At 43.6% G+C, this 17,278-nt stretch overlaps 1 protein-coding gene across 1 annotated transcript in view; it reads left to right on the plus strand.

The window, feature by feature from the left end:
- Window positions 1–17,278, plus strand: part of LOC119652819 (irregular chiasm C-roughest protein) — a 626,589-nt gene that overhangs the window by 334,990 nt on the left and 274,321 nt on the right. Inside the window, exons 4-6 of the mRNA XM_038057146.1 lie at window positions 7,158–7,275; window positions 13,612–13,705; window positions 13,978–14,091. Coding sequence (XP_037913074.1) covers window positions 7,158–7,275; window positions 13,612–13,705; window positions 13,978–14,091 — 326 coding nt within the window. The remainder of the gene's footprint in view (window positions 1–7,157; window positions 7,276–13,611; window positions 13,706–13,977; window positions 14,092–17,278) is intronic.

The raw sequence follows: 17,278 nt of genomic DNA on the forward strand, positions 1-17,278 counted from the left end.
CCAGGATTATGAGCCCCGATGGCGCCGTCAGCCCTTTAATGACGAGTGGGGATGATATGGCTTCGTCAAGGTAGTAATTACGGCATGTATCAGGAGCTACCCTATGATCAAGTACTGTGCATCAAATCAGTATTAATAGATTGCGTCGCCCCGAGCGCTGATCTGTCCATGAGTTGTGAGATCAGCTAAGCGTAGGTGGGGCGTCAGAGAACTGGGCTAGGGGCTTCGTTCTTAAGGTTACACCATACTCTCATTATTGCAGTCCGCTATCTTGGAAACGATACGCTACCCCAGCATTGGCCAAGTATAATAGAAGTCGAATCGACTACTGTTGAAGGATTGCACAAAATAGGCCGCGGTTATAAAGTACATGCAGTCTGCAACCTCTCTCTAAAAAAGAGCGCCAGCAATAAACGAGAAGGCGGGAAAAGGAGGGAGGGCTAGACTCTCAATTGTACTCACTAAACCGATGGAAGTCAAGAACTTTGTGGAAATTCTCGGCAAGATCCGCTGGAAGATCAAAGAAAGACAGTGCACTCAAATTGTCTTCTATACGAAAACGAAAGTGGAGAAATGGTGGATGAATTAGATCCGATGCCAACCAACAAGGCTATAGGTGGTACATTTTGATAGGCAGTTATGAGGTTACTGGGATAGAAGACTCTCGTTTCTTGCAAAGCCTTTTGCTCTTTGGAAATCCGAGATCTTGACTCCCTTACAGAAGAAAGCAGAAGTGGAGAGACCATCAAGTGTAAATACTCAAAGGCAACAAACGTCCGAATAGAGATCACCTCTGCGTATTCGCCAGATAAAAATTCACTGAGGCGGTGGTGGAAACATAGTGTTCCAGTTTAAACTATGGTCACACGTCGTCAACTTGCCCGAGTACGTCTCAAAGCGAAAGCTTGTAACGCCAAGAAGAGCTACTTTCGCTACAGGGATCACGACGGGTATGGCGATACCACATCAAATACTCCGAGTTTTCGATCGTGTTCAGTTTTTAAAACGAGGTTAAAAAGGGGCATGACACTGGTTATATCATCTGCGTTATGCAAATCGGCATGCGCCAGGAGCAAGCCCTGCAGTTTTACTCCTGCTGACTGCTAATTAACGAATAGTATCGAATCAAGGACCCAGGTTCATGGCACCTCGGAAAGGCCTAAGGTCGAGAAGATGGCTTTGTTTGGAATCGGTGTTCATAAATAACGTTTTTCAACGCCTGTCTAACGCCGAATGGACGGTATCGAGCCTTGGACGCTAACTTGATGCTTTGGCAGACGCTGTTTTGAATATGACTATTGAAAACTTTAGAGCCATGGCGTAAGATTCTTCGCTCTTTGATTTGGAGTCATTCGATTTGGGTAGGACCGCTGTCGTACCATAAAATGAAGCCCAAAATGATGAGGGAACAAAACAGCTTGACTTTCAGAGGTATCCTGTATTTGAGGATTGGGTAAAGCGATTCCAAGGCACCAGATCTAAAGGATAAGGTATTCCGCGTATTGGAGGATTCGAATTGAGTTTAGGTGTGTGGTTGGTTTGGGTGTATCTCCGATAAACAGGGAAAAGAGGGTGGAGGACGGAACTGATCCTTGTGGTATGCCAGACGGACTTGAGTAGGGAGAAGAAAAGTGTTATTGGAGATTAACTTGGGATTTCCGCCCGGCAAGAAAGTTACGAATTAGTTTGCAGAGGTGCACATAATGCAGGACTTCGGAAAGCTCAAAAACGAGTCCGTATTGCCATACGAAATCGAAAGTCTCCTTTATGTCGAAGAGACAGGCTATGGTCGCGTCTTCCGGTAGAGGTCCAGGGAACATCCGATTGGAGCACGAAGAGTGCCTGCTCAACTGAGTATTTGGGTCGATTGAAAGTCGGGGAGTGTATGATTGGAGTAACAGAGCTCTTCATTGCCTTTATGAGCCGTTCGAAGATCTTGACGGAGGATGATGGGACCGAGATAGGCCAGTAGCTATCGGGATTTTGAAAATTCTGGCTCTTTTTTGGGATGAAAACTGGGAGCCAGTCGTTGATCATAGAGGACATGATGGGGACAATGCTACAAGCGCATTTCTTTAGGATGATGGACGGAATTTTGTCAGATCCAACCGATTTTTTTATTTTTAGAGGTGACAATGGACGCCATGACGGAGTCCGGCCTGACAAAGTGAGTGGGGAAAATTTTTTTTTTACTCTGACTGGGGGTGGGTGAGGGTTTGGCTGAAGGGATTTTGGGTAGGTTGGGAGATGTGCTGTCAAAACGTGGAAGTGGAGGGTGCTGTGGTGTGTTTTAAGGAAGTGGTCTGCGGGGACGTTCGGCTTTTCTGTGGGAGATGTTTTGGGGTAGGATCGCGTTTTGTTAGACTGATTTGCTCAAACGCGGGCAGGTTCTCCTAAGTATGTGCCAGGGTTCAGTTCAGTGCTGGAAAGACGGTTGTGGAGATATTTTATAGGAATGAAGTCGTCTGTGCTGAGGGATTGGTTAAGTCAATGGACGGAGGCGATGAAGACCAAGGTTGATTGAGATTCGAAGGGAGTGAGAGTAGCTTAAATTGATTTGAAGGTATTGTGGTGGTGAATTATGTGGATGTGAATTTTTCGGACATGAGGACGGCCATTCCGCCGCAGGTGTTGCGGCCCTGAGGGTTGGCATTCCGGAAGAGGTTAAAATTCGGAAATGACGGTGTACATATATAGTTCAACCTAGTTTCACAAGGGGGAACTATGTGTGGTTTGTGCTCATCGAGAAATAACTCGAACTCATGTCTGCGAGTTCGGCCAATGATGGAGTTGATATTCAACTCGATTACCTTCACGTCTATTAATGGCTGTCAAGATACCGACCATTGAATTGGACATCTGCAGGAATTCTTTAGGCCTTCTGACGAACTCAAGGATTGGAGACGGTAGTAGGCTAAGCTATACGAGTACGTGCGTGGGAGTACATTCCGCTTCGCGCGACATCTACGAATGACACGGAAGGATTGGTGAAGGCGGGATTGGTTATTGGGCGGTCACAGCGACGTTTTGGGGGAAGAGTGGTAACACACACACAACTTAGGTCACGCATTTTGTAATTTGCGGGGTGGTCGTTGCCCCCCTCCATCTGGTTAACGCACTTTAGTGCCTACTCTGCAGTTTTGGCACACCCGCCTGGATAACGAAGCTGATCACAGTTGACACATCGGTTCGTAAGATGACAGTTGGCTGCCACCATGTGATCGAAATCATTAATACGAGGGTTGGTTTTTATGAATGGGAAAGTGTTTGGAATCCGACTTACGTTGGTATTACAGCAAAGAACGACAGTTTCTTGCATAGTAGGTAGCATGCGCCGGACTGAAATGTGAGATATTTTGACATCAGCCTATGAAATAGCTGGCAACCATTTTTATGAACACAGGAGTCAAGTAAAGGGATTTATCTGACGTTTTAGCCGCCTCCAATGATTGAGGACACGATTCGTCGAGTAGGTGGATTCTGTTCACGCAAACGATGTATACGAATCTGTGCATGGATCTTAATAAAGGCAATGGTCACTTCGGGAGATTTGAGGGCATTAGCGTGTAGGATGAATTGTCCTGTGAGGAACTTGTCAGAGGGTAGTATCGCCTTCGGCAAGGGATACATATATTTGATGTGAATAGTGCCTGCCGGTTCAGAACAGGTTGAAGTTGGGAAATGATATCACAAGAGCACTATTTGTGGATTGTGTTCACTGAGGAACAAATTGAAATCCTTGCGTACGACCTCCCGACCGACCAAGGAGGTGATGTTCAACTTCATGGTTCCATTATCCATTGTTGGATCCTAGAACGTTGATCATCGCATTAAATACCATCATAAATTGATAGGATTACTACTGTGAAAACCACGGCCGAAAGATATGGATGGCCGGGTGAAAGAGGGCGTTGATATCACGCATGGTTTGTTGGTTTGGAGTGGGTGGGTCCTGGATGGGAGATCTCGCTTTTAAGGCGTTTACTCTCATTCCACTGCAGGTAAAGCACTTGCAATAGTTACCAAGGTGTGCGCTTACCCCGCAGTTTATGCATTTGGGAATTTTGTCGAACATTTCGAAACACTCACCTGAAACGTGCAAACTACTACATTTGACGCAGCGATTCGAAAGGTGGCAGCACGAAATGGTTCAGTTTGTGATTTATCGCGTTGATCGACGAGAAATCATCAATTTGGAACGCCATATAGGTTCTTCACGAAAATGTCCTTGGTTTAGGAGAGGCCCTTTTTGTTTTCAAGGAGATCTTCTGGTCAGAGCTTTGTGATTTTTTGGGGGAGTCGTTAGTGTCGAAATAATGAACTATTAAATGGATTACCTTGAAATTCTCTGCGAGCTTTACGACAGCGATTGTGGGAATTTATTCGCTTATCTGATTGACATGACTGCCCCTGCGATATTCATCGCCGGATGTCCATCTTCGATGCTTAGGTCTGCTTTTGTGGCTGTTATAGCTGGCTCCGGATAGCTGAGTGGTTAGAGCACAAGGCTGTCGTGCGGAAGGTCGCGGTTCAAATCTCACTGGTGACAGTGGAATTTGTATCGTGATTTGACGTCGGATACCAGTCGACTCAGCTGTGAATGAGTACTTGAGTCAAATCAGGGTAATAATCTCGGGCGAGCGCAATGCTGACCACATTACCTCCTACAGTCTACTGTAATGTACCGTTACGGTCTTGAATGAAGTGCTCTAACACACTTCAAGGCCTAGATCCAATATGGATTGTTGCGCCAACGATTATTACTATTATTACACGCCGATACTTAATCGGTTTTCGGTTTCTGGTACTGTTTTAGTCATAGGCAAGATTGCGGCGTCATTGAATCGGGGATTGATTTCAGGCTGATTCTTCCGATGCTTGTTGGATCGTTGTCCCTAAAGGAGTAACCCTTTTTTTTCTTTGGGGTAGGCGGGTGTGAATGCATTTACGCACACAGTGTCCTCCCGACTCCCGATTCGGTACGTCGTCGGACTACTAAGTAAACACCTCCCCATCATCGGAGAAAGCCTGGAATCGTTTGTCACATTACTTCGGACTAGTCCCCGAACTCTCCCGCCTTGCGGAGCCTTCAAATCAGGGAAATTCTTGCACCAACAGGAGGGGAGTGGAGGAAGGCAACTGTCAGTTCAAGGAACCCCCTGCCACCCGGCTGCTCCACCGGTCGAGTTCTATTTTCTTAGCAACGAGAAGGGCCCGAACGTAATGGGCAACACGGTTCCACCTGTCAGCAGTCCTCAGCATCTCTTCGACAATGTTGTCTGGAGAGAGATCCCCTGCGTTTAAATAGAGCTACTGACGAAACCCATCCCACCTTCCACAAGAAAAAAAAGTGTGTTGGGCGTCGTCCACAACTCCATTGCAAAACACACAATCCGGAGAGCGCGCCTTTCCGTACAGTGCGTCAGCAGAAACGATTTTATCCCCGGCAATGCAGTCGTGATTCTTGCCTCCGAAGTGCGGCCACAAAAGCATGAAATCACTATAAAGTCCTAAGATATAGGTGAGGTAACTTTAAAGCAAAAATCCGTACTTTCTTAACGGAGCAATTAAAATTGCACAATTTACAGGAGGCATTAGCTGTAAGCCTAAAAAATGCGTATGGAGGCACACAGGCGGCAACTATCTGACTATCAGTAGAAGTAGCGTACAAACTTCAGGATGTTGCGAAGATCCATATTGGATGGATAGTCTGTTATCTTTGAGAGCAGACCTGTTTGAAGAGATGTTTCAAGCCTCCAAGCCCCCAATGTTTGCCATTAGAAGCAAAGAAGAAGCAACCCTTACGTGCATTCCACAGACCAGTTCGTCAACGGACTTTATTATCCGGAGCGTCTTCTGGTTTTTTGGAGAAAACGGTAGCTTTCGTATATGTTTATTATGTCCAGTTAACTTCTATCAAGTGCTCGGAGTCGAGGTTTACATCAAAACCCGTTTCTGTTTTTCACGCCAGGCTGTGACGCGGAACGAATCTTTTGCAACTTCTCCACGATTGGCGCAAGGCTACATTTGGCACGAATACCATTACATTTAACATATTATAATCCAACGCAACATATTTATCTCCATTACTGCGAGGCGGCATTCATTGCCTTTGATGATAAATCAGTTCTTCGAACTTGAGAGGGTAAATTATGCTATCGCAGTTAAACTGTACAAAGTGCCAGAAGCATGTTGAATTTTAAAGGTGTGTTTTACTTAAGGTGTGTTTCGTTTATATTTTCTACTTCAATGTGAAGACGTATTATCCATTGAAATTACTTCAAAAGCGATTCGATATCATACTAAGATTGCCCTCCACCATGTTTATCTGCTTCTAAAGTAGCAGTAGCAAATGCAATTATTTCAGTCGAATAATTCCCCGTCGAATATACTTAAATTTCACTGCACGGATTTCTTCAAGCAATTACAGAAAATCCGTTGCAAACCGTCAGACAAATTCAAATCGGATAGAACTGCAAGGAGGGATTAATTCTTCAATAAGTGCGATGAAATTAATTTGAATAGTTACAGTGGTCTCCCAACGACTGTAATTCGGGAGAGATTAAATTTTCTCGTTCTTGTAGGATTACCTGAAGAATTTCCGCGAACCGGGGAAAGCTCCTTGCTATTAAAATCATCCTTATTCAATGTGAGGGTGTTTTATTTTAGTTGTTACTTTTTCCTGGTTCGTGGAAATGTGCTAAGATATTTTATTCAAATTTTTCCGCTATTAATAACTCATGAGAGATCAAGGTAAACGGGAGACTGAGTAGTGGAAAGAAAGTATTAAAATAGCCAAGAAGATTGGATGGTTTTCTATGAGAATTAGCCCACATTGGGCGCTGTTTTAAAATTTATTTTTTTAGTGAATTTGCACCCCGTTTACATTGTTTTTCCGGAATCCAATGTATTTGAAATTTGAATTCATCTCACTTTTATGATAAAAAACAGGAATAAATAGGAATCATGATAAGCTTCTAAAAATATCTCCATTTTCAAGCCGAATTATGCTGGGCGAAGAATATAAAAATGGCGCAGTAAATTTTCCTCGAAACAAAAAACCAACTTCGTTCATGCATAAGTTTATATCTCATATTTCCATAAAATTACAATAATATCCGTTATTCATCTAACTATATTTTTTTCCACCCTTTCAGTTTCGACGTACGAAACAAGCTATCAACAGACGAACCAAGGCATTGGTCGGCGCCTGAAGTATTTGGTTCACGTGCCAAATTCAATTTTGACTCAACACCCGCATCATTAGACATTAAGGTACGTAAAGGGTTATCATATTTTCGAAACAGCACAAGAAAAATATTATCTCTAATTAACCGCTCGCATTCCACTACCATCACCGGCAAATAAAGGACTATGCCATCAAACACACCCATAATCATAAACCACAGATCCTATTCAAAGTACGTACGGAGTGTTGTTGTTGCTAAAAGGATTCCAGTGGCATTGTAGCGCGCACCCTATTTAATCGTCAGTACTTTATAAACAATCGTTCTAGAGTTCAGGACCACGCCTAGTTTGCCTTTCGGTTTACAATAATTCCACAGGGTAAAAGTTAGAGGATTGAGTCAAAGGCAATATCCTTTAAGTAGCCAAATCCTGTAGTGAACGTTATCTGAAATTCGAGAATTCGAGGTGACTTTGGAAATAAGGATGGATTCGCAATTCATGGCGTGCTTGAACATATTGTCTTTAATTGTGCCTACTTTCGGAGGACTGGATCAATTGGATTGTGTTCGAAGGATGTTGGACCTAGGGGATAACTTTAGATACGGGACAGGATACTTGGGAGCAATCTTAAAACACTTCTATACTTTTTTGAGGAACTTCCCGGCAATTTTGAACTACTACTCCAGAAATAGATTTTGGGTCCAGAAATTCCCATTAATTAGCATGTTCTGGATTTGCATTCGGCGTATTGACCCAGTGTCAAAACGTCGTCCCTTACTGGATCAAACTAGATCATTTCACTAGTACACCCGCTATGCCGCTCACTTCTATAAGATATTCAGTCTGGGACCTTTCCTAAAATTCAAGCCCTAACTACCCCCATCAATTCTAGAATTCAAATTCGATCTGATCTCCTTATATCCTTCATTTGTTTTCACTACATTGAAATCCACTAAGGTTCACCCGAGCTATTCGATTATCTCATTACGTTCAAAGCGAAATGGGAAATGTCTCCTTGTGTACGTGTTAGTTTCGTGAATTTCATTCGTCCTTACGTTAGCGCGTTATTTTCGGTGGCAAAATTAATTCCAGTTGAGTCTGGATTTATGATTATAGTCGTAATGAGAACAAGTCAGAGACTATCCACGGTACGAGCTAAGGATAAATGAATGTTTTCGAGAAGATATCGTTGGAATCACACTGTAATGTAATGCAGAAGGATATACATAGTGGGATAATTGAAAAAGTAGAATGACTCGTTTAGCTGTCGCATTTGTATGTCAATGAAAATGGTGAAGCTTTAGGAAAGCATATTGGATCTAGGGGATTTCGTGAGGGAGGGTGAAATTAATGAAAGGGATTTAAGGATAGTATTCGATCTGTTTGCATAGATGAGACAAGGTTGATTTGAATTTAAATTGTATGCAACTGATTAACAGGGGTTATGACGGTGAAAGGAATTGATTGGACTGACGAGCCGAGGGCAGATTTATTTTGGACGTGAAGGTTGAAATTGATGGCAACAAGTAGCAGTATCTAACGAAGGTGCCCGTATGGCCCAAGGACATTTTCGAAAACCGCTTGGGATTTAGGTTCAGTACCTGTAGGTTACGAAGCTATGGGTACAACAGCCAAACTCTCGCAAATTACTTCGATTTCTTCTTCTTGCCAGTGGCTCATAGTTCCTCCTCCCTCCTCTTCTTGCATATCTCCACTCAATGTTATAATAATAATCGTTGGCGCAACAATCCATGTTGGCTCAGGGCCTTGAAGTGTGTTAGAGCACTTCATTCAAGACCGTAAGGGTACACTAGGAGGCAATGTGGTCAGCATTGCGCTCGCCCGGGATTATTACCTTGATTTGACTCAGGTACTCATTCACAGCTGAGTCGACTGGTATCCGACGTCAAACCACGATACAAATTCCATTGCCACCAGTGAGATTTGAACCGCGACCTTCCGTATGACAGCCTTTCGCTCTAACCACTCAGCTATCCTGCTTGTATGCAATGGTTTCATGAATCACCTTACATTCAGCAATAAGCCTGTCCTTATATTGCACTGGTACCATAAAGAAGCAGCCAGAAATAAGATAGTCCAATGTCCTAACCACATACTCTGCACTGATCGTCCTCCAGCTGCTTTTTCATTATCAGTATTTCATAAACACGAGTGGCAGCCATGCTATGCTGAATGAAATATTTAAATACCTCCTTTTCACCAATGAACTCCATCAGAACAAAGCCATCTGCCTAACAGACAAGGATCGACAAATGGCCTGCAGAACCAAATCATGCGTTTAAAGTACATTGTCTTCGATTTCCATTTACCAATCCGTTTCTGGTCCGCCTTCACCCAACTCAGAGGATCGAAAAACCGATCCTGCAAGTTGAACCTGCCTGTCACATGCAAGGGTCTCGCCTGCCCCTTGTCGTTAACTCTACCACGCTCTGCCTGCTTTGGCCCATTGTAGGTTCGTTAGCTCCACATTCGAAGCGCTTTCTTTGCCATTCATCAAGAGGTGCGATTTTGACGTCAGCTTGATACGTTTTAAAATTTCAAACAGCAGAAAATTCACAATAATGGAATTTTTGCAAAATTCGTAGGTACTTGCAAAAGTCTGTCTAGATCATAGGTTTATTCCCCTTCGATCACTCTTGCAAGCGTTTGTTAAACTATGCTCTCTAGCATTCAGTAGCTGGGGAAGCAGTTCAGTTTCATTCGAAACGAGGGGGCACTCAATGAACCTCCATCAAAAAAGGACATTCCAGCCTTCATGACTGGCACTAAAAAGTTTACTGTTTTGGAATTACTATGATACAAATGTAGGACATCGGTTAAGCAGGTACGCAAAACACTATCAAAAACTTCAACGGAATCAATATAGTTGCTAAATAGATTTTTTACTTGCAATCGCTCTACCCAAGTGCTCTTCGGTTGTTGATTTCGAGGAGCTCTTTCCACTAATGACAGTAGTTGTGAACTTAAAGTGGTTTAGACTTGATTTTCCTCTTCAAAAGAACTGTATCTCACTCAGGCCAAGGCTTCCTCCATCCCCCCCCCCCCCCCCGAGTTCTTCGAGATGTTTACACGTCGTTGAACCCCCGCCAACCGCAAAATTCATGCCCAGGATAGTGGCATGGTAAATCCCTTCGGCGGGTAATTCAGCCGAGGCCCATTCTCATCATTAGTTTGAGATAAAATTCTCGGAGTTGTCAAGTTTACAGAGCTTGGGAATGACTAATCTATACAGGATTCAACGTCCTGGCTGGTTCCTCTTCGGGATCGAGAAGACGTCCTGTTGAGCTGCCAGTTGGGGTTCTCTTTCGTCCTACTCCTGCTGCGGGAAAAGAGTTGTAATTATTTGCAACAAGAGCCGTGGGCATGTCACTTAAGGTGATTTTTGCCCGCGGATCTTCTTCATTACAACTTGGTAGGCTGTACCCCACGGATTCGTATTAGCTTCCATGCTGAGCTTCTGGTTGCATTCCCGCTTGCTCCTCCGAATGTCCTTCTTAAGGTTGCTTCGCAGATCCCTGTATTCCTCCTCACACTCCTGGTGCTCCGTCCTTCCCCTTGTCCTGTGGGAAAGTCTCCTCGCTCGGAGACAAGAGGATCTCAAGGCAGCGCCGTCGTGGCATCGTAGCATCGCATGCTTCGGTTACACGCTGAGACAGCTGTGTGACCCTTTCCACCGCTGTTCCATCCGGATCATGGGCTCCCTCCAATGTGGCCAGGAATGTTTCCTCGTTGAAAGCTCTGATAGACCAGCCAACCGTCTTAGCCTTTTCACCTCCAGAGCGTCGTTGACTGGTTCCACGGTTCCCAATGCGGAGGGAGATGGCCTGGTGGTCACTGTGGGTGTAGTGCTCACTCACTTGCCAAGCCATCGACTTCCACACTCCAGGGCCCACGCGTTGAAATCGCCCGCAATGATTTTAGGGCTGCGATCTCTAGCGTCCAACACCAGACTGTCTAACATCTCCTCATATTGTGCTAAAGTTGCACTAGGAGGAGCGTAGCAGATGTAAATATGGACACCGTTGACCTTCGTCCTTATAAAACCGGCTGCCGGGGGGGGGGGGGGCATGATTTCCTGAATGGCCGCACGCCCAGGTTGCGGTGTTGCCAGACGCATCCACCGACCAAGTCGCACTGCCGCGATTTCTGGATGGCTCGCAAATAACCGCGACATCCATATTCGACTCTCGAATGGTTTGCGAGAGCAGGTCCTGAGCTGCCTCACAGTGGTTGAGATTGATTTGTATCAATCTCATTTGCCTGTGCGGTTCAGCTCCCTCTTATATACCGGACATCTGCTGCTTCCCTCAACAATCCGGTCGTCCACGCCCTCTTTTCCACTACATAGCATACACCGTGAATCTCCGGTGCAATCTTTGATGAGGTGGCCCTCTTCCCCACACTTCCTGCAACTCCTCGACCTATCATGCTGGCTAGTGCATGTCGCCGCAAAATGGCCGAAATCGAGGCATCTGAACCACCTCTTTAGGGATATTTGCTCCCTAAGCCTGCACACGACCCAACCTACTCTTATCTTGCCCGCGGTAATTAACGTAATAGCTGATTCCGCCGGCAAACTAATAATAGCGGTCTGTGTGCCACCATATGCCTTCTTCATCCTTTTTATGGCACTCTGGTCTATATCGCCAAGGTTGAACTGCTGCTTTAGCGCAGCACAGATGTCCTCCCATGAGGTGACCTCATCTAGGTCCTTGCATTCAACCACTATCTCCTGTTTCCGAGCTCTTACCTCAGCTTCCGCTCCTAGAACACTTTTCACCTTTCCGCGGAAGTTATCGGCCGACTTGTCGGCGGATCTACTTAACTCCATCATCAGATCCCCTCTCTGTGTTCGCCTGATACGGCTTACACTATCCCCCAAATCCTTCAATTCCGGGTCTGATTTCACCTTTCGGAGGATGTCGGCGTAGGACATATTTCCCTTCTTGGAAATAATTATTATTTCCGGGCGGAGCTTCTTTTTATCCTTTTGCCTCTTGTTGCTCACCTTAGTCCATTGTTCGGGCCTCTCTACAGCTACAGCTTGAATGAAGTAGATATCAATTCTTCGTAAAGTATAAAGAAACATATTTTTTTCAAAATTCATACCGGTATCACCTGCCCACGTTGGGCGCCATTTTGTTAAAGATTTGGTTTGGTTTATCTATATCCAAAGCCAAACTTTTCCATTAAAGCCCAGTTTTCATATCACATTATTCAATCTAAACAATGAAAATGGCCAAATCAATAGCCTCAAAATCTAAATTGCATCCACTAATCACAAAATGAAATCTCTTACGAGCCTGCAACCATTAACTTCTTGACACAATCCCATTAATTTTGTTTCCTCGAAGTCCTTCAAAATCACCGTGTCACACCCTTGCCCGATCGATTATCTTTAAAAGCTCATTGAGTAGGTTCACTTCAATATCTTTTTTTCACGATAAAAGGATCGCGTGTTCAACGAATATAAACGAGTTTACATTGTGAGCTCTTAACCGAACAGGTATCTTGTTCCTTCCTCAGATAAGTGGAAAACTTCGACCGGTAACGACAAATGATTTTCTGATTTCCTTCCAATTTAGAGTCGACAATAACATTCAAGACTTTAAATTGTAACATGAGAATGAAGCAAAAAGGAACTTTTGATGTTTCTTGTAAAGCTGCTGGGAAAATCACTTAGAAAACATCTTGTTTCTGCATTGTTTTTCCTCTCGGGCGATTGCTGGTTGTTGCTTATGTTTCTTGGGTAGGTGAGTTTCCATGCCTGCTTGATAGCGTTTGGATAAAAAAAGCTTGAATTTTCGAGGACTCTGTCATAGTTACTAGACAGGATTTTTATTTGTAGCCAAACTTTTTCCTATTTAATTGTTGAAACATGTCTTGAAATTTTAACATAAGTGAGACCAGTAATTTCAGGTTGTCTCCATGGGAACTTCTAAAACCTCCCTCTAAATGGACAATTTTTTGGGTATTGTTACAGATGCTTTTATAGACCAGAGTAGAACCTCAAATTTATTTCTATTTTTTTCTCTGACTTAACCTTATTTTACGCAGCACTGACAAACTTTCTTTTAACCCCTACAGACACCTCAATTTTCTTGAGAGGAAGAAAGGTGCTCATTATAAACTAAATATAAAACTGGCGAACATCTCATAACAAACTGCTTCTGTCAAACATCATCCCTATAATTAAGAGCCTCTTCCTTCAAATACACCAACCCTATCGACAACCCTCACGATGAACTCAACATTAACAGCTCTAACCGTCTGCACTCCATGTTGTTTATCTCTTTGTAATTTTCCCGTTTTCCTTTGTTTTTCCCTCCTTTTGCTTCCATCAATAACAATTTTTACCTTTGCCCACTGTATTCTCACAAGTCTCCTTTGATTATTTTTCAGGATATCAAACGTCATGATCAAGGAGTGTATCGATGTCGAGTTGATTTCCGAACGAGTCAAACACAAAGTTTTCGATTCAATTTAACGGTGATAAGTGAGTAGAAGAGAAAAATTGAAACAGAAGAAAAAAACCAAGAAACAGGGAAAAATCAAGCGAAAAGTCCCTTTAGCACTGAGAAAATGGAAAGCAGTACTTGAGACAAATAAAAGAGTCCTTTTTCCATTATTTTATTTTCTTTTTTTTTCTTCTTGGTCGTTTGTGTCCCTTTTGACTTTGCTAAATCAATTATTTTATTGCATCTCAATTCTTTCTCTTTATTTTCTTAAGGACTTATAGCTTGTAACTATGTAATTTTCCCATTACAGTTCTTCCGGAGCAACCAATTATCCTGAATCGATGGGGTCAAGTACTGAACGGAACGGAGCTGGGGCCAAAACAAGAGGGCGATGATATCGTTATTACTTGTCGTGTTGTTGGAGGTAAGGATTATGATAACAATTCGTTTCGTAGTGTTTCGACTTATTTTCCTATTTTTACTCTAACAATTTTCCTCGATGTCCCTTGCCTTCGGCACTCGATTTTAAGTATCCTCACAGCCAGGATATGCTGCGATGACTTTTGAAAGAGGAATAAACATTGAATTGGTGTTGTTATGCTGACGATAACTGCCGCAGTAATTGATGTTGTGTTCGGTTTGATATTTCTCAAGCAGAAGTTACTCCCACCCTGTTGGGGTAGATCGGATTATTTAGTGGTGGGGGATGCTTTTAAATGCCGCTTCACTTATATTTGGCACTTAATAAATTGCAGCACTGAATGTTCACTAAATTTTATTGAAACTGCATCGTAAAGTTTATATCTTTCAAGTTTCAGGTCTTAAAGGAGTTTTCATCCCTGAAGCGTTTTAAGCATTTATATCAAATTAAATGAGTGAAAAGTTAATGTTTCTATTCTGATGAACCCTTCCTTCACGAATTTCATGACATTTCCTTTTATTACCCCATCAAGTCTAATTATCCAAGGTAATTGTCAATGAAAATGACAATGAAGTGTGTCTTGATTGAATGGCCTCATCGTTCAGACAGGGTATATTTAAGGCAATGTGAAGGATGAGTTAGATGTCCCCATGAAGAAAGGGTAGAACTAACGGTAATATGAAATAAATAGATGAAATGTCCAAAATTATAGCAAAAAGATTGTCAGCTGATCAATCTTGCATTGCACTGTAGCCGAGTATAGCTAACTACAGACAAGGAAAGTTTTTAAAAATAAATCATTCGAGAATTTATCGCAGAATCAGGGGGTAACGTAAAAACGAAAGGGTGACTCATTTATTCTTTAAAAAAAAGTATAACCTCGCGGCTGTGAAGCGTTAATCACACCAAGCTGAGCTCACCTATATCATCCTCATCATCAACCGCGCAACAATCGGTATCCGGTCTAGGCCTGCCTTAATAAGGAACTCCAGACATCCCTGTCTTGCGCCGAGGTCCACCAATTCGATATCCCTAAAATCTCTCTGGCAACTTAACCTATGATATCGCTCCATCTCAAGCATTATCTGCCTCATCAAATTTTTTTACCATAGATATTTCCCTTATAAACTTTCCCGGCTGAATCATCCTCATCCATACGGATTAAGTGACCCGCCGACCGTAACTTATTGAGCCGGATTTTATCCAGAACCTGACGGTCACGGTATCGCTCATACAATTTGTCGCTATGTAGGCTACGGAATCGTCCCTCCTCATGTAGGGAGCCAAAAATTCTTTGGAGGATTCTTCTCTCGAACGTGGCCAAGAGTTCGCAATTCTTCTTGCTAAGAACCCAAGTCACTGAGGAATACATGAGGACTGGCAAGATTATTGTCTTGTAGAGTAAAAGCTTTGACCCTATGGTGAGACGTTTCGAGCGGAACAGTTTTTGTAAGCTGAAATAGGCTCTATTGGCTGACAACAACCGTGCCCGAACGTCATCGTCATGGCTGTTATCGGTTGCGATTTTCGACCCTAGATAGGTGAAATTATCAATGGTCTCAAAATTGTAGTCTCCTGTCTTCATTCTTCCCGTTTGGCCAGTGAAGTTTGATAGTGTTGGTTGGTTGGTTTTCGGTGCTGACGTTCCCAACATATATTTTTTCTTGCCTTCATTGATGTGCAGCCAAAGATCTCGCGATAATCGCCGCCTGCTCGATCTGGATGAACGCAGTTTGTACGTCTCGGGTGGTTCTTGGGTGGACTTAACGAGGATCGTACCCCTCGTATTTACTTCAACGTCACGGGTCACTTTCTCGAAGGCCAAGTTAAAGCGGACGCATGACAAGGGGCCCTGTCATAGACCGTTGTTGATGCTGAATGGTTTTGAGAGTGGCCCTACTGCTTTTATCTGGCCTCGCACATTGGTCAGGGTTAGCCTAGTCAGTCTTATCAATTCCGTCGGGATACCGAATTCTCTCATGGCCGTGTACAGTTTTACACTGGCTATGCTATCATAGGCGGCTCTAAAGTCGATGAACAGATGGTGCAACTGTTGTCTATATTCCAACAGTTTTTCCATCGCTTGCCGTTGTTGATCTGTTGTTGATTTGCCTGGAGTGAAGCTTCTTTGGTATGGGCCAATGATGTTCTGGGCGTATTGGCTATCCGGCCTAGCAAGATAGAGGAGAATATCATATAGATAGTACTCAGCAATGTGATACCTCTATAATTGCTGCACTGTGTGATATCTCCCTTTCTATGTATGAGACAGATAATGCCTCGTTGCCAATCGTCAGGCATTGATTCGCTGTCAGATACCTTGAGCACAAGTTGATGAACCACTTGGTGTATTTGGTCGATTCCATATTTAACTAATTCGGCTGTAATTCCATCGGATCCTGGCGACTTATGATTTTTAAGCCGATGAATTACACGGACTGTTTCGTCTTCAGTTGGCGGGACCTCCAACTTGCCGATGTTCTGGTTTTTCAGTAACTCATCAAAGTACTCAACCCCCCGCTCCAATATGCCCATTCTGTCGGAAATCAAATTTCCCTCTTTGTCTCGGCAGGATGAGCATCGAGGTGTATAAGGCTTCATCCTGCTGACATGTTGGGAAAACTTCCGCGCCTGGTGTGGTTGCTCCTTGTACTTTTGGTTCTCCCAGCCTCCCTTTTTCCGATTGTGAAGTCGCTTCTCCGCCCGCCGGAGTTCGTGATAAGTCCCTGTGCGTACCCGCGTTCTTTGAGAATGCAACATTACTCGAAACTCGGCATTCTTCCATTTCGTTGCTTGCTTATGTTCATAGTCAAACCAGCCGTTTCGACTTTTTTTGCGGCTGGGGCCAAGTATCTTCGTGACCGTATCAATGATAACGTCCTTCTGGTGGTTGTGAAGATCATTTGTTGAAACTTCATCTCCACGAGATCTGCTCGCTGCGATTATTGCGGTGGATTGTAGGTGTTGTTGTAATTCGAGCTCGGAGCACCATGCCAACGAGATAGTGGTCCCAGTCTATATTGGCCCCCTATATGTTCTAACATTCATCAAGACTGAGAGTTGGCGTCGTTCAATCAGCACGTGGTCAATTTGGTTGAAAAGTGGTTCCGCCTGGAGAGGTCCACGTAGGTTTTTGGTCCACTTTCCGCGCAAACCAGGTACTTCCAACCACCATTTCGTGCGACATTGC

The sequence above is a fragment of the Hermetia illucens genome, chromosome 3, assembly GCF_905115235.1.
Source record: "Hermetia illucens chromosome 3, iHerIll2.2.curated.20191125, whole genome shotgun sequence".
NCBI lineage: Eukaryota > Metazoa > Arthropoda > Insecta > Diptera > Stratiomyidae > Hermetia > Hermetia illucens.